The 18,370-nt window shown below is 35.3% G+C and overlaps 2 protein-coding genes across 4 annotated transcripts; both read right to left on the minus strand.

Moving 5' to 3' along the window:
* Window positions 1-1,922: 1,922 nt before the first annotated feature.
* Window positions 1,923-4,709, minus strand: LOC7468780 (trihelix transcription factor DF1). The gene is made up of 2 exons (XM_002302144.4): window positions 4,270-4,709; window positions 1,923-3,811 (listed from the first exon to the last, which is right to left on the minus strand). Exons 1-2 carry the CDS (start codon window positions 4,560-4,562, stop codon window positions 2,287-2,289), a joined length of 1,818 nt encoding a protein of 605 aa, XP_002302180.3. The 5' UTR covers window positions 4,563-4,709; the 3' UTR covers window positions 1,923-2,286.
* Window positions 4,710-10,794: 6,085 nt separating this feature from the next.
* LOC7467820 (uncharacterized) lies at window positions 10,795-16,360 on the minus strand. Of its 3 annotated transcripts, none has more exons than XR_008058528.1 (3): window positions 14,365-16,360; window positions 11,581-11,668; window positions 10,795-11,477 (listed from the first exon to the last, which is right to left on the minus strand). XR_008058528.1 is itself a non-coding variant. In XM_024595516.2 (2 exons), the coding sequence occupies exon 2, from the start codon at window positions 15,775-15,777 to the stop codon at window positions 14,434-14,436; it is 1,344 nt and encodes a 447-aa protein (XP_024451284.2). In that variant the 5' UTR covers window positions 15,778-15,844; window positions 15,942-16,359; the 3' UTR covers window positions 14,117-14,433. The 3 variants fall into 3 exon arrangements, 1 of the variants encoding a protein (XP_024451284.2); XR_008058527.1 differs by having other exon boundaries at window positions 10,795-11,480; XM_024595516.2 differs by lacking the exons at window positions 10,795-11,477; window positions 11,581-11,668 and having other exon boundaries at window positions 14,117-15,844; window positions 15,942-16,359.
* Window positions 16,361-18,370: the final 2,010 nt, after the last annotated feature.

Below are 18,370 nucleotides of genomic sequence, written 5' to 3' on the forward strand. Positions count from 1 at the left end.
TTGGATGACAAAGAAGTCTATCAGACCATGGTTTTACCAAAATCTCTTCACCTTTGCTTCACGATTCTCATCATGTTTGGGTCCTGTAACTTATATTCACACTCTGCGAGAAGCTAATCATAATCTTGCGAAACAAGGTGTCAGTAGATATGGTGAACTATTACCATGGTTGTGATTATTTGTTGCTCATTGGTTACTTTACTTGTCTCTCATCTCCAGATAGTCTTGCGAAACAAGGTGTCAGTAGGAAAATGGCAACGACTTGAGAAAAACTTAAGAACAGACATCAGACTTTCAACTTCATTGGTGGAACTGGCACTTGCCCAACATCACCTCATGGAAATCCCTTCTGCAAAAAGTGGAAGATAGTGGTATAACTCTCAAAGAAGTTGACTGATGTTGGGGTCCAGAGATTGCTACGGTAGGGGCAGGTTCTTTGACTATTTTTTCTCTTGTCTATCCAGGGCCTTGTGTGCATGGTTCTTGTAGTTTCTTGCTCTTTTTGGCTTACAGACCCTTGTGGTTTCTTGTTTGCCTTTTACAGGCTTATTCCGCTTCTCAAAAAAATAAAATTGTCATAACTTATTTCCTTGGATAAAGAAGAAAAAAGCATGGCGAATTAAAAGCTGCTACAAATTTACAATGGGCTAATCCGTTGACGGTAATTTGAAGGAAAATGATTGTGTAGAACAAAATAAAAGAGGAAAAGAAGGATTGAAACATTTGAGTTTTCGATAACATTAAAAAAAATCACACACACACACACACACACACACACACACACATATATATATATATATATATATATATATATATATATATATAATGGATTCTGAAATTAGAGAATGGTTAATTATATAGTAAAAATAAAAGGTTGGGGATGCTTGTTTCAAGTAAAATATATTAATCATTTTATTTACAGATGTTATAATATGCTAATATTTTTTATTTAAGAAAAAAATGTGATCGACATATGATTGGTAATTGCCTAATATCGATTAATTTTAGCAATGGACGGCGTTTTTAGTACTAAATCATTATGTCGTATTTGACATATTTTCTCTATTTTATATTTTGTTTTAATTTATTAATATTGGGTGATTATATTTGTAGTTAATCCAAAGTCGGGGACATGTAGGGTTCAGATTTTACCGGATTGAGGAGGGATATATGTATTGCAAGCTTGTTATCATAATAATTAATGTTCATACTTTTCAAACCTAGGTATTCGGTAAATTAAACACCATTCAAGGTTTATACATGGCTTCTCTCTATATTTGAACAGCTAGAATTTTTTATTTTTTTTCATTTTGCAGCTACAAAGTGAACAATAAACAATCATTCCTGATCGTTTTATCGGCACTGACTTCAATGATATAACGGGAACCGAACAAGTTCAGAGAAATTAAGAACTGTGCATTACGTTAGTTCCTTAGATTAACAACTTAGAAGATTCCTCTCAGTGGACCCTGTCGAAGGTCCACGAGCAGCATGACAGCGGGTGATGTTGGCATGTTGTGGGAAGGGTCCCCAGTCGGAGCCAGGGGCTTAGTTTTCTTCTCCTCCATTTTTAGGTTGCTGCTTATCCATACATCATAGCTCAGATAGAAATAACAGTCGACTGTTCTTTTGTCCATGCCCTTTCCCCTTACTTCAATCTGCCGATAAGCATTTGCTGAGCAGTAGAGGATGTTTTTTTTATTTAACAGACGTGATTAAATAGGGAATTTATTTCCCTTCATTGGTTTTGGAGGATTATATATTACAATATCAATTAATTTACACGCACGAAGGTGTAATGATTTCTTCATATCCAAATATTTCTATCAATAAAAAGTCCTATATATCTTTTTATGAAGTTTTTTTTTTTTGCCCTTCTCGATGATCAAATAGCACACATATCTTGGTGAAAAACCTGAAAATAAAGCAAACTCCTGTTACCATTTCTGACATTTACACTACCATGAACATGAACAAAGCTACAACAGTACTGGTCTCTTTTATTTATTCTTTGGAAGCTGAACCTATCTCTCTTCTTCTTTCCCACTCCCTAGCCTTATTAATTTTTCAAAAAAATTAATAAATTATAAAAATAATTAAACATATGATCCCACGACTATATTCTACAACCCTCCCCGCCCCTCAACTCACCATGTGTCCTTGGTTACAAATTAATTCAGACTTCAGAGCCCGCCATTCCGATTCAAGGACGCCAGAATCCGACGCTCTTGCCAGTATTCCTCTGAATACTCAAAGAGTTAATTTGCTTCTGTGGACTTAAAACTCTCACCCGGCTGTGTTCATTGATGTTTGTTTGTTTGCTACAATTTCATAGCCACTAGCTTCATCTTCATCTTCATCATCCATAAACTTGTCATCTCCGTCCTCCTGATTTTGATTATCATCACTTTCTAAATCCCCCATCATTGAATCAGGTCTATGTTCTTGTTGAGCGGGAGGCCATTGTTGCTCAGCGAGTACCATCAAAGGCACTGAATTTTGAGGTTTCATATGATTAGTACTATTGGACGGACCATCAATCTTGTTTTTCTCCTTGTATAAAGCATCAAGTTGGTGAAAGTACGGACATGTTTTCGAGTCCTCAGGCCTTTTCTTGCTACTCTCTTTCACTTTCTTGAAGTACTTATTGATATTCTCCCACTTCTCTTTGCATCGTTTTGCATTGCGATTGTAACCAAGCTTTCTCATCCCAGCTGAGATCTCCTCCCATAGTGGCCCTTTGGGTCCATTTTCTTGGTACTTGCAATCAAGATTAGTCCTTAGCCCGATTAAAGCTTCAACTTCTACTTTAGGCCATCTTGAAGAGCTTGCTGACATAAAATTCTGATCCCCATTATCTGATTTCATTATGTCCAGATTAGCCACCGGTTGTGGTGGTGGCACTTGTGCCACTGGCAGTGGCGGCGGTGGCGTAGGTGTTGGTGTTTGCTGTGATATCGGAGGGAGCGCTGGTGGCGGCGGCTGTGTTGGGGGCGGATTATTTTGTACTTGACCCGGATTTTGTTGTTCAGATAATTTTTGCAAAAATGCCATTACTGCAGCATCTTTAGTTGCAGCTATGGATCTTTCCTGGGCTGAGATCTCGCGCTCTCTATTGATTCTGGCCATTTCTTGCATTCTCCAGGATTCTTCTCTGACCATTCTTTCATTTTCGCGTTTCGCAATTGCTTCCAAGAACTTATTCTGCGTCTCCTCTTGCTTCTGGATCACTTCCGTCATTAGCCTTTCAAAAAAGTCCTTCCATTTCCTTTTCCTCTTACGACGCCCTTGCAGTTCCACGTCCGAGGATGTTGATGAAGAAGTGGAATTGGAGTTGAGATCTGAGGAAAAGTTTGGAAAAGAAGATGGAATATTAGTTCGAGGATGATTTGTAGGGTTTGTTGCTTGTGACGGGGGGCAGATTGTAGGGTCTGTTGAAGGAAATGGAGGAACTGCAAGATTTATAGCTGAAGTGACAATGCCTTGAGACGTGTTTGTAGCAAGGGTGGCAGCTGCTGTTGATGGAACAGTATTGCGAGAAGTCCCAACAACATTAGGAGAGGGATTAACCACAGGCATTGCTATTGTGTTGGCTGGTGGAATATGAGGCTTGGTTGGTTGTGGCGGCAGCGGCGATGATAGTGAAGGGGGGTGACTTTGGAAAGCTTCTAATTGATCAAAAAACCTGTAAGTCTTGCCTTCTTGTTTACCACTTCGGCCATCTTTGGTTCTCTTGTGGTACTTGTACACGTTCTCGAATTTCTCTTTGCACTTCTTGGCACTTCGATTATAACCAAGCTCTGCTAGCTTCCTGATATATAACAACAGTTGAAACAAAGGCATATATAACTCCAATTCTTGTTTTATCCCATCTTGAATTCAGTAATTAAAAACAAAAGATCTTGAAGAATATTCACACATAAAATAAACATGAAAATTAAAACAGCAAAACAACAGCATAAATCGATCGAATTTACAAGTGTCAGAAATTTAAATTCTGAAACACTTAATTGTTATTGCAGTGTGCACTAAAACGAAGCAAAAAAAAAATCACAAATACAGTCTTCAAGATTTAAACTGCAAAGAACTACTAAAAGAAAACTAACCAAAAAAGGAAAAAAGAACACAAAAAAAGAAAATTGAACTCGCACAGACCTCTATCAATGAACTCCAAAGGCAAAAAAAAAAAAAAGAGCCACCGTGTATAGTTCCCCTCATCACAAAAAATTAAAAATAAAAAAATAAAATTGTAATTATTCTAATGATCACCTGGAAACATCCTCCCATAAAGGGCCTTTAACACTAGCATCACGAAACGCAACATCCATATCGGACCGTATTTTTAAGAGTGCCATAGTCTCTTGTCTTGGCCACCGGTTACCTCCGATACCCCGGTGACCTTCAATAACTCCTTTATCATCTTCACCTCCAACATCAATGTTTCTGCCTTCATGATGGCCACCGGTTAACGGAGGAGCTTCCCTGTTACCTACTCCTCCACCACCACTAGCAGCAAGGGTTGTTGTTGTGGTTGCTAGCACACTACTTGAGTCCCCTAGCATAGGACTCGCTTTCTTTCCTTTCTAACTCTCAATATTACAGCTCCTTGAAAAAATATACGGGCTAAAAAAATAGAAGAAAAAAAAATATCATCAAGGCAAAAGAGAAGGTGAATTCTCTTAAGGGTTTTATGGTAGATGGTTTGTATGGTATGGTGAATTTATTAATTATTTCTGTGGGATCTGCTTGTCAATGTCAAGAAGTTGTTTCTTTTTTTTTATTTTTAATACTAGTAATTAATTTTATTTTCTTGCTTTTTAGCTATGGACTGGAATCTTTGAGGTTTTCTTTTTTTCTTTTTTCTTTTTTTTTTTGTTTTTTAAGCCATTGTGGGGTGGTAGGGTTAGTTGGCTAGAAGGTGTAACTTGGTTCTCTAGCAGCAATAACGAAGATGGCACAGAAAGATATACATTATAGTGCTACAGGAAGAGATAATAAATATTATTACTGGAATTCATCAACAGCTGCCCATGGAGACGAACGGCGGTGATGATTAGCGGGTTCTTCTCTGTCGAGCTAAATTTAGTTAAAAGCCGGCACATGTAGGTCAGCTTTTTTTTCCTTTTTATCCCTCATTCTTTCTGTAATTAGTGAATCACAGCTACGTGGGTATTTATTATTTATTTCTCTATTATACCTTTGTTGTTGTTTTATGGGTGTACTGAGAAAAATATCAGCTTTGCTTTTTGGAGGGTGTTTCGGTGATCCGTGCCTGGTGGCAAAGATTTGACGTGAAATTGCTAGGATTGGCCTCAAAATGGATCCCATTGACCTTTAATCATTGAAGGGCTAGTTAATTTTTCAAATTTTTAATTCGATCACCTGATTTGTGATCTGAGTTTGTCTCTGTAATTCAGGATTTTCTATACCGGATGGTGGGATTTTTGCTGTTATGCCAGAAACGCCCTGGGTTTAAAAATTCATGTTCAACTTTTGTTGGCCGAGACTGTGCGTGATACAGTGCACTGCCTGTGGTGCAAGGGACCTACTGTTAATTGTGATAATGACGAGTGTAGTTTGACAAATTTTAGTTTTCATAATTGTTAAAAGAAAATGTTGCCCCTAAACTTATCTTAAGAAAAAGGGACGTTATGAAGTGGGATCCACTGTTGAATTAAACTAGTCGATGGAGGTCATATTATGAGGCCAGGCCATTTATGAATGGAAGTAAATGGTGGACACTTCAGTTAGGTTTGCAACCAACCGTATTAATTGGGAGGCAAGGATTTTAATGACTGTGATCATACAAAATCACCCATGATTCGGAAAACAACTGGCTTGGTTAATTTTGGGACCTTTAGCCTCTCTGGTGATCTGTGGTTTAATTGCCTAATTCTGGTCTCAGCATGGTATCTTGCAGCCATGTTGCTGTTATGAATCTGCAGTAAGATCACACTCTGTGCTTATTTTTTCTCGTTTTAAAACCGCATTTTAGATTAAATCCCTAGGATCTCTATCTAACATGTATTCGAATCAAAACGAATGGAAGAGGGATTGTTTATTATTGAATTAGCAGCCACAAATGATCTTCAGAGCCTTGGTCTCAGACTCTCATGGGCTTTTTTCTTGTCAGTATTAGTGATTTCGAGGGAAGAAGTTCTTCAGAGTCAAACCCAGGAGAACTTCTGTGTGTTATATAATTAAAGCTAGTAAACAGGGTAGGATTAATCACCAAGAAAATTGGGGGAGACACAAGAGAGATTTCTTCTTCTTCTTCTTCTACATATCTAACTCAGCAACTCAATTATTGAGTCAAAAGAAACAAGCGATGCCCAAGACATAATGCAAGAGGTGGGTCCAATTAATCAATTGGTCATTAAATGCAAAAAAAAATAAAAAATCTGAGATAATAATCTCTTACAAAGAAAGTACTCCAATATCATTACGTGTGCACAAATCAAGTGATAGGGATGTAGTAATCGATAAACGGTAGTTGTAATAGTAAAGGAAACACAGGGGGCTATGAGTTAATAAGAAAAGAAGTAGGGGGAAACGGGGTGAATATGATAGGTAGGTAAGGCATGCATCGAAAAGAAAAAATGGCACCGTTTTATTTGATAATTTATATTCTAGAGATCTTCATGATAAATGACAATGAGAGGAGTACTACACAATCCTTTAAAATTTGTTTTTGCTTTTCACATTTGCCTTTTCGCCTTCAATTAATTAATTATATATAACACTATATTATTATTCTTCGTATACTTGGCTCTCCCAAAAGCAGGAATTCTATTCTTTCATCAAATGGTGTTCCAAAAAGTGAGAATTGTAATTATATATTATATTCTTTTCCTTCCCACATGCAAACTCAAGAAAATAAAATCTTTCAAGATAATTTTATATTAAAAAAATATCAACTCAATAATTTTTCAGTTAAATATACTTTTAAAACGTGTTTAAATACGGTTTCAGGTACCGCAACAACAACTAACACTAAGTTTACAATTATAAGATAGATTATAGAAATGGCCTCTCGAATTAATAATTAGCGGTAGCTGAATTTGTACAAAGTAATTATAGTATATTTGTATTTTTTTTCATGGTGGGTGCGTATTGTTTTATGAGTTTTTTCGCTTATCTCACAAGATAGACTTTATACTTGCTGGTTTTGTTTTCTTGCAATTGCTTCGCTGGCAAGAACTTCTCTAGCTCGGATGGTATAGATTGATAGATAGATAATAAGATTTAGATGCCTTGTAGAACTTCCCTAGCTGGATAGATGCCTGCCACTATGTTAATTTGCCCCCCCTCGGCTATTATTTACAGCCTAAAATCCACTCTTTATATATATATATATATATATATATATATAAAAGGTACCGTAGCAGGCTACCGCATCTTGTAATTGTTAGGAAAAAAAAACAAAAAAAAAAAGAACCACATGGTACAAAGTGGAGCTTGTGATTTAGAATTTAATGAAAGTCGAGAGGGGCGACATGTAACAAGTTGCGTATTTAACGTCGTCATGCTCTTAATTAAGCAAGAGATCTGATCGATCGATGTTGTCTTAATTAAGCAGGGGAATATATCAATAAATGATGTTTGTATATATATATATGTGGTGCAAAATGTTTGGAGATGCTGCTGTTCTTATGTTTGAATATGAAGGGAAGATTAATATGGTAATTAATTATTCATATTTAAACTAGTTAATTACTTAATATTACTTAATAGGAAAGCGAAGGGCATGTACATGTAGCCTAGTTTTTGTTGCTTAATTCCATCAGATTCTATCCTCACTGAAAGGTAGCAAAATTCAACCACTCACCTAGTCCACACAATTTCTCTTATAAGACGGAACAAGAGGAAAAAATCTTGATTAAAAAAGAAAAAGAATTGAGAAGTTTTTCACTTCAATTAGTGAGATGGGAAAAAAACAGTAATACACTAACATTTGTCTACATAAAAAAAAAAAATATATAGGATGATTTTATCCGAATTTAATGAATACTGATCAAATTTATATATAAGTATTTTTTAAATTTGATGGATAATAAATAAGGTATGAATATTATCAAACCTAACTCAAAATATATATTTATATTATATAAATATATTTGTAAAACATTAAGATTTTTTTAATACAATATGATATATTTATATCTTAATATTAGCATAAAATACATACATACATATATGTATGTATAATATTTAATATACATATTTATACTTCAAATATATATTAACTATGTATGTATAATATTTAATATACATATTTATACTTCAAATATATATTAACTATTTTATTTTTTATTAATTAATAGATAATAAATACTCTCGAAACTGGTTAATAATTTATAAGTATTTAAATGTTTTTATTTATGAAAATGATTGTGAACCGAACACGGATATTAAGAAATGGGATAGAGATGGCTAACTTTAATTTACTGGCCCATATGAAAAAGTTACAAGTAGACAAAAGGTTTACTTCACATGGGTAGGCATGTGATGTGAATGTACACTCACATCTCCTGTCTGTCTACCATGTGGATTAACCTCTCCATTTATCTGTCACCAGCTCAGCAACCACCAAGTTGATTCTTTTTTGGCGCGCTCCCTCCCCTTTTCTCCTTAAATGCAATTAGTAATGTAATCCACGTCACATATTCTCACGGGGAGAATTTTCACATTTTCACAACTTTTTCCTCCTTTTAATAGCCGATATTCACTACTTGAATGACACCCGACAAGCTCTAAAATAATGCTACAATGACTCCTCTACCCATCCTCCTCCTCCTCCTCCTCCTCCTCCTCCTCCTCCTTGTACTGCTCTGGTTTACTTGTTTTAATAATAATAAAAAAAAAACATTACAATGATCATATTTATTAGTGATTGATTGGTCATCATCTTCGTTAATTAACTTGGTGATTATTGTTATTTAATCAGCATTAACCGAACCTTCTAACATGTTCATCTACCTCTTTCCATTATTTATTTTCCCCTCTCATTCCAAGAAAACCTGCCAACAAGGGTTCGCCCCGAGTAAATCTCAACATTAAAATAGTGTTTTGTAATTACAAAAATAAATAAATTTATTTAAAAATACAGTTAAATCACAAAAACAAACACCGTCACCAATATTTAAAAAAAAAGAGGAGCAAAATACAAGCAATATTCACTGGCATGTGCAAAGATATTCATCGTGGTTAACAATAATGCCTCAGTACTTGACGCCACTTAAGTAGAATCATTGGAACATGAAAGCATGTGCATCTGCTGGTAAAACCTAAATGATCCCTAGGCCAATAATAATATAAATAAAAGCATTAATTATTAGCATGGTTATTAACCCAAAAAAAAGAAATTAAATTAACCAGAAAAGTAGACATTTGTTTTGTAAAAGAAGTCACTGTGGATGGGCCCCATGAAGGCAAAAAGAAAGCACTCAAAAAGCCCTTACCAGGGTGGAGGCCCCCATGTGACCACAAACGACCTCCAATGGGGAGGAAGAAGGGGAAGAGTACGAGCACAAAAAAACACGTTCCTCCCACGTCCACTTCTCTCTGACGTGAAGAGGGGGACACAGAACAAATTGGATAACAGGATAAGCCTTGGCTCTGCTAAGAGACTACTGTGTTTTGTAATTGTCTGTAGGTTTACTTCCAAACGGCTCACAATCAAGCCGAGATATTATCCTAGGCTCCTAGCTAGTAGCTACCTCTCCATCAATTTCAAAAGCGAGCACTAACGCTCTGCCCTTAATTATTTGGCACGGCAAAAGGTGCCAGATGGTGTTGCAAATACTAGCTAGTACTAGGAATGATTCGTACCGAGAAAAAAAGGCAAGAAAAATGGGTTCTTCAGCTGCGCCATGAATGCAAGATTATCCGAGCTCTTTTTGCCGATGTGACGGAAGGCTTCGTATAAACAACTTACCTCGAGAGCCTACATTTACATCGAGTTAATTTATCATCCCCGTTGCACGCTGCCGTCAGCTTTTTCTGTTTCATGACGCTACGATTTCCATTCGCTGTATCTGCTGCGCATCTCTTCCATTTTTATTCTTTCTTTCATCTACTTGTATTTTCAACCATAAGTATATATTATCTACATTCTTACAAACATATTTAATTTAAAATTTGTTTTAAGATCTACTATTATTCATGATATAGTAAATTTTAACTATGGATAATATAGCAAGTCAAGCAGGAGAGTACAAACTAGTGATCTGTAGCTGCCAAAAAACCTATTCCCTACATGCTTTCTTTGACACCTCCATCCCCCACACCCCCTGTTGATGTTGAACATGAGGCCCCAATCCAGGATCACAAACTCCATCTATCTAGATTTCAGGGGGGGGTCATTCGACCAACTGTTGGTCTCAGATACTCTGTAAATAAATTTAAGATTTCCAGGAAGTTTTTATGTCAATAAACAGAGGTTCAAGCATCGTTGCACCAAAACATCAAGCATTCACACTAGTTTGCAACTCTGCACCCCAAAGAGAAATGAAAGACTACAGATAACATCGCAACCCAAGATCTTGGCTTTTTTCAGGGCACTGAGTGATCAAGTAAGCTCCTCAAAGATGGTTGTGTGCCATTTCCCAGAACCAGACCAATACCCTTTGTTATATTCTCCCCACAAGAATGATTGGAGAACACCATGATGCCTTTAAAATCTCCATAAATTCATTCGAGGAGAAATGTTGCAGTAGTGATTTATATAAAAAGGCACTTTAAGACACGCACAATAATGAAATACATTGTAAGCATCGTAAGCTCTACAGAAAATTTTGAAGAAAGGCAGAGCTTGGCTGCCATGCTAAGAGCACTGCTATTCATTTTCATCTGTTTACAACTCATTAAGACGTCCATCTCCATACGTCTGATTGCACAAGATAAACCGAAGTTATTGTCAATCTTTAAGCCATGAAAAGACCATACAACTACTAGTTGCAGTTCATAGCAAAACAGTAGTGGGTCATAGTAGTAATGTTTCCCGGGTGAACATTTGAAACAGCTAGATGAAAGCTGCAGTTAATGGTCTATCATTGCATTGGCCTAGTGGAATGCTACCATTAAACTTCCATTAAGAAAAAGGCCGTGAAACTAATTCTATTTACAAAGCAACCAATACTCTGCCATAGTTGAGCATTGAAAAAAGTCCAAGTTTGAAAGATCTGGCGAAGAAAAAAACATCAAGATTCGAGGTCTTAAGGAACTCTAGTATCGAAACATTTGAAAGCCTCAAGCCATTCCAAAATATCCTTTCCTCTGAATAGAAAGGCACTACCGGAAAGAAGGCACGCGGCACCTGATGTGGATAAGAAAATGTTAATCATTAGAAATAAAAATGTGGCGAGAACAAGATTTTACTTGATAATCCTCCAGAATCATTTGACATATCTTCCTTGCAAGCACTTGGTGAACCATTAAAGCATAATCTGCAGGTATCAAGCAAGACTAGACACCATCTGCTGTATAAATAAATAAACTAGGCAAATTTAGATACCATGAATGAACAATTTATCTTGTACTAATAAGCAGTTGAGCTGCAGCTCTTTGCCAACTACTCACCAACAAGGTCAGGCCCTGCACCCTCTGGCTTCTCCCAGAGTGAAAAGTCTTTTTTCTCTCTAAGCCTGAAGAAGATAAAGTGCATGCTCTACATGATGGATGAAACTTCATTAGATATGATTAAAGAAGGATAAATCCAGCCAGAGGTCAATACTTTAATTCACAAACTGAGATTCTAACTAAGAATTTAAATACTGAAGTTTCCAGCATTCGCCGAAACAGAAAATGTATCATCTTAATATTGAAGTCCCGTTTTCAGAATCAGGTCCCATGTGGAATACTAAGAAATTTCGCCATCCACTAATCTGGCATGATTCTTACTGTTACTCAACTGCATGTGTCATATACTACCCAAAAAGCAACCTAAAGGGCACACCAGAGCACCTTCACCAATTGCAGCTCACTACTTTAAACATACTTTGTTAAAATCATTCAATCATCATCATTTCATGCAGTATCTTAACTAAATTGTGTGCATACTTAGGTCGCCGCCTTTTAAACCACATGTATAAACAATACAACCATCCAATACTAACCCTTTCGTTCAAACAGAACGACCTACAAAACTCTGTGGGTGCTCTTTCATTTATGAAAGGTCATGTTCAAGTCAGCAATTTTCAGTTCTATATCATTCAAACAAAAATTCACAGTGGCGAAATACAATCTACCACTGCCCTTTTATTTTGACAGTTTCACCAGCATTAAAAGAGTATGGCAACACCATTACAGAAGATTACAACTTACGTTGTGATTTTTAGAATCCAAGTTGGAATTTGCATGCTTGCAGACACACATAGATAAGAAACTAAATTTTATCAAGTCACAGAAAGAAACACAAGGCAGCCTCCAAATCAATATGAATAAGCATTTGATCACATTGAGATGTATTAAACCACCTTTTGAGGAATATTGGTCAATTCAGCATATCCAGTCAGTTTTTACATACATAAATATTCCTCATCAAACAAAGGATGTGAACATTTAATTAGCTTGTTACAATTATATTTATAAACTAGATAGACAAGACCAAGCTTGAAGAAAAATCCATGAAGAAACCCGTATGCATGAAGCTTGAAGTTGTTGTTTTAATTATTTTCCTATTAATTTTGGATTCTAATTATTTATTTTTAATTAGTATTTAGGAATACATGGACTCTATTAATTAGATAAGTTTTAATTAGAAATTATTTTTTATAAAGGATTTTAAGTCTAATATATATAGAGATGTCTAATTTATTTGGAGAAGAGCATTATTAAGACTTTTAATAAAATACGAGAAAATTCTCTAAATTTCTCTACAGTAGTTTAGATGTATAACCCCCAGCGTTAGTTCCCTGCCAGGAAGCTATGAAAACAGAATTGTTTTAGAACACGAACTTTTACTAAAAATTAATCCAAAGAAAATTCTACTCACTGAACACTGTTATTACTTGGAAGCACATTGTGTTTAAAAGGCAATCACATTACAGCTATGGTCCTACCTTCAAGATTTTTGCATCAAGTGGCTGTCCCTGAGACTCAGACCTGCAGTCTTATGGTAGCAAACTAAAGACTTTTTACCATTACCAAACAATGGTCCCTAGTTTATACTGTTCACTTAGAATTCTCAGGAACCCAAGAGCTTCATTTGTAGAATGAGAGTTAATAATACTACACGTGTTAAAAACTGCTGGTTCTTCTGTCCATAAAAAGACGCTGTTTCTAATGCAATAGCAAGTTTTTTAGCTTAATGATATTAAACTGAAACTTGATAGCTGATATTCTTAAACACCATGTTAATAAACAACATTTATAATAGCCTCAATGTCTAAGAATATGAACTGAAAACAGTAACAGCAACAGCAAAAGTGATGGTAATGATGATGTTCAAATATTGTATTCCACCATCACGCCCAAAAAATGACTATTTTGTGAGCATTTTAAAAAGTAAAAACATCCTCGTGGTAGCCAAAATTTCCACCATTCAACTATCTGTCTAATCCCACCAAAATCCCAAATAATTGCATACTTATAGCACAGATGCCTTTTTATTTGTAGCTATCAGTTGCAAACTCTGTTATTATCTCTCAGAAGATATAGGATAGCATATGAAAGGATAAGTTGCTGAACTAAAATAAAAATACTAGACAGCACAATGTTGTTGTCTCACAGAAGTTAACACACCCATTAAACAAATCACTGGAAAAACCCTAACTGACAACTACTTGGTTCTAGTAACAAGATCTGCCCCAGCAAGCTGAGAAAATACTTTTAAGAGGGGAGGCAGGACATGTCACATCTAGTGAATGACAACTACTTGTATATCTCCCATGATGAAAGGACCTTAAAGAACTTGTCCATCATAATGAGAACCAGAGAAGAGAAGTGTAGTTGAACAGGAAAAAAAAGGAAAAACAGTTATTGAAGTAAAAACCCGCTACTGCATAGCCTCTGACCCTGGGATTGTGAACAAAACCCTGTGAATTTAGACTTCATTGAACACGGTTTGCAACAATCATTAGCCAATACTCAAAGGTAAACACTTGAAGCAAAAATATGTTGCTGGATCATCAAGCTGATGCTAGATATTCAAACTTCAACTATGAAACCAAAATACATGACAGGGGAAAATAATATTGCCACAATATCTTTAACCATAGGCAACGATAATTCTACAGTGTCAAAACAAAGCGATGGGAGACATTATTGTGACTATCCTAAGTTTACACAATATATGCAGACAGAGTAACAATTTCTCAATAGATGCCCCTCCTAAACGATACACCAGTTCCAGAAGCAGCTTACCATAAACACAAAATTGATTTGCTTGCAAGTCCAGTTGTTATGATGAACGAAATCAACAGGACCAGACAATCAATTAAAATCAGCGCCCATTTCCTTGCGTTTCAACTCTAATGCCATCTGCTCATTCTCAAGTTTTATCCTCTCATTTTCCATCCTCAACTTTTCTAGTTCACGGTCTCTTTTCTTGCTAAATCTTTGCCACTTAAATCGCTGTTTTTCCAATTCCAACATCTCTTGTTGAATTTGTAGCTTCCGTTCTTCTAACTGAAGGGTGCGGGATTCCATCCACTGCTTCTGCAACCAAACTGCTTTTGAACTTTCAGGTGAGACTTGATTCATATCAACCTGGGCAGCCTGTGGATGATAAGAAGAAGACCCTTTATTAGGCTCCTGAGATGAATTCCAAAAACAAGCATCTTCATGGCCCTGGCCTTGTCTGGGCCTCTTTGCAGAACCCCCTAACACCCCATGTATGCCCCTGCAATCCCCATGTGAAGCATGATTCTCCTCAAATTCATCATGATCATCAGTTTCAATCTCTTGATCATCTTCATCAAGATCATCATGTTGGTGCCTCCTAGCATCATCATTATCATGATCATCTCTACTTCTTAGAGCCAACTGTAAGGAACGCTGCAAAGCTGGATCATGAGGCAGGTGCAACCTATTTCCATTGTGATAGGAACACATTTCTTCATAGAAAAGATGCTTTGAGTTTAATATCTTCCTGACATCATCTTTCTCCTTTTCTGTTAAATAATCTATAACATCCAAAAGTGCAGGGTTTTCCACAACCTGACAAGAAGTGCCCCTCCCAAGCATATCATTGAGCCTTTTATACCTTTTATTAAGGTCATTGAATTTATCCTCACACTGCTGTGGAGAAACATGGAAGCCCCTTTCAGCCATGACTTTTGAAACTGATTTCCACTTTCCCTTTTTCTGCAAAACTGTGAATTTCCTACGCATCCCACCACCACAATCTGAAGTCCCGTCCTCACCTATATAAGACACGGCAGTTATCAAGAGCCTAACCATCTTATCAGTCCACTTAACACGCTGCCACGGCGTCCCCTTTTTCCCTGTGATTGCATCATTGTGACCATCAGCTCCTTCTTCAGTATAGCTTGGCTCATCTTCATCACTGACTGAATTTTTTCCCCTGTCTCCTTTATTGTAATCATTCATGGAAATGTTTTGATCAGAGTTGTGCATGAACCCCATCGTGAGTGGAAAACCTTCTTCAACTGAGGTGAGGGTTGAAGATCCTTGCCGATGGAGAGGGTGCTGGTGGTGGTGCATAGTGTGTGGATGCTGTGCTTGATGATGAACTCTCATTGATCCTTGCAAGTCAAGGCCTCCAAAAGGAGCCCCGCCTGGAATCATACCTCCTTGTGACAAATTCCCTTCCATGTTTTTTTCGACAACAATTTAGATCGCAACTATAAAACCATTGCCCCCTTTTGAATCACCACCTTGGCTATGCAAAAAAAATAATTGATAACAGTAAATGGTTTTCACCTAGAGGAAGCCAAAATAAAGCAAACCCAATTCTTATTTTTGCCTTCTTTAACTACCTAGATCATCAAGCACGCATCTTCAATTCGCAGAAGCCAAACAGAATCATAAACCCATCTCCAGAACTCAAAAACTTCAGACAAAAACTGAAATACTCATCAAGATAACCACTTCCAAATTTCAAAATAATGAAATAAAAAAGCACCGGGGCATTCAAGAACAACAAAACAAGACAAAAAAGAAAGCCACGCTTAAGTTTTATCAGAAGCAAAGCCACTTATCTGCGATAAGGGAAAAAAAAAAACCGTGAAGCAAGAGAGTATGTTGTCCCAAAACCAGGTCGAGAATCCAGGACTTTAGATCTCAGAAACCTCCCTCCTGTCTTTCTCGAGGTGTCATTGTTTACGATGCTACTACTATGCGTCCAGTTTGCATCCAAAAAGTTTTAAGCAGGTTCAAAGAACCGAATTATACTTTGGGTATTATTTATTCGTGTCACAGTCAGCAATGTTCCTTTTTTTTATATATATATATATATATATATATATATATATATATATATATATATTGTATATTGTATATTGTATATTGTATATTGTATATTGTTTTTGTTACTTGTCGTATATTTTCCATCAAAGACGTGTTTATATAAAAAAAAAATTCTTATAATTAAACCCAAAATGAGAAAGTGGAAACAAAATCTAAGATGATCGATGCCAAAACCATGTGTCCTTTTTTATATTTAAAAAAAAAAAAAAGAGAGTAGAGACAACAAAATTGTAAGCCATGCCACATAATTGGATCCTAAATATTTTAATCACAAGAGGACATGCAACTTGGAGAAATTCATGGGGCAACCTATTCTTTTTTAATACGAAATGACACAAAAGTGTTGAAAGATTGATGATTAACTCTTGTCTTTAGATGAACTACCAGTACCCTACCAGGGGAGGGAGGGAGGGATTTGTGGGTTCCTTTGTATTTTTCTTGAGAACAAGAAAATAGATATAAGATCAAAATACGTTACTTTCGCTGGAAAAAAACAAAACAAAAAATGTAAGAATACATAGAGGTCTTCTCAGTAATCCTGTGGCAATGGAAAGAAATATTATCAAACCATGATTTACTGGAGCACGCATCAAGGAAATTACATGTGTGGTTATAAATTTTATTACACGTGCAGCTTGTGATTGACCATTCTTTTCTACTATTTGGAAAGGTGGAAAATAGCTGTTATTAGTATCTTTGAAAATATTTTTGAAAATTTTAAATTTTTTTATTTTTTATTTCAAATTAATTTATATTTATTTGATTCAAATACATTTTAATTTATTAAAGTTGCACAAATCTTCATATTTCATCCACATTTATTGGACGTACGAGAGATTTATGCATCCAGTTTTTAAGATGAACTCATGAACAATATATGTAAAGAAAAAAAAATAGAGTTTCGCAAATAGTTTCTTAGATATACTATTTATTTATGTCCTAATAAAGTAGTTATGGTAAAATTCAAAACACCTGGTTTTTGCCCCACGCTAGTACGAAGGTCACATCAAGAAAAGTTTGACTGTAAGAATATTGTTTATGCTGCAATAAGCTATTTGCTATTTTTATTGAAATCGATCTTAATTTTTTTTTTACTTGGCTTGTTATTAAATAAGCTATTTGCTGTTTTTACAATATGTTTTTATATGATTTAATTGATTTTATATCTCCAAATATTACTGGGATAATTAATAAAAAATATAATTTGATTTAAAAAAATACAAAATAACATCGTTTTTTTTATAAAAACATTGATATATTATATTAACTCGATTTTCATAGCTTAAACTACCAAATTTGTTATCCGAATTATAGATTCCACTGGGTTTAACAAATTTATTTTTTTAATTGTTTTTTACTTAATAATATAGTAACAATGATAAACACTTGCAAAATTAAATATCAATCAAATATCACGATGTTTATTTAAAAACTATAATAACCTCATAAAAAATTAAAACAAATTATGAAGTTTAATTTGAAATCAATTAAATGTTTAATGATAAAATTAAAATAAAAACCCAAATAGAATTCAATCAAAAGAAAAAAAAAGGAAGATGAAGTTTTAAAATAAAAGAATTATCTGGGCATTGTTATTAAACTCCACCCAGTAGGTCGAACTTTAAATCTTTCGACTTGATTTCTTACCTAAGCCGAGCTTAGAATTAACTACGTGGGATTTGCTCTTGCGTGACATGGCATAACCAATAGCAACTTAGACCACCGTTAAAAGCATAGTTTGGTTCTAAAAAAATTTAAAAATGATATATTTTTTTCTTCAGGTATTAAGAAAATAACATTAGATTGACTTAAATTTTGAGGTTTAGCTTGTCAAATTTGCAACCCTAACCATGTACTCCACTAAATTTAAAAACTTTATTTGTTAAACTACTTTTTTCTAATGATATGACAACAAAAGGAAACTCTTGTAAAATCAAAT

Source organism: Populus trichocarpa, chromosome 2, assembly GCF_000002775.5.
Source record: "Populus trichocarpa isolate Nisqually-1 chromosome 2, P.trichocarpa_v4.1, whole genome shotgun sequence".
NCBI classification, from domain to species: Eukaryota; Viridiplantae; Streptophyta; class Magnoliopsida; order Malpighiales; family Salicaceae; genus Populus; species Populus trichocarpa.

What these genes read in the sequence shown, in the direction of transcription:
- LOC7468780 (XM_002302144.4), bottom strand. Translation starts at nt 4,562, where the DNA reads ATGCTAGGGGACTCAAGTAGTGTGCTAGCAACCACAACAACAACCCTT. An exon ending in TTATGGGAGGATGTTTCCAG is followed by an intron (nt 3,812 to 4,269) that starts GTGATCATTAGA and finishes GTTATATATCAG; the next exon opens with GAAGCTAGCAGAGCTTGGTT.
- LOC7467820 (XM_024595516.2), bottom strand. Translation starts at nt 15,777, where the DNA reads ATGGAAGGGAATTTGTCACAAGGAGGTATGATTCCAGGCGGGGCTCCT.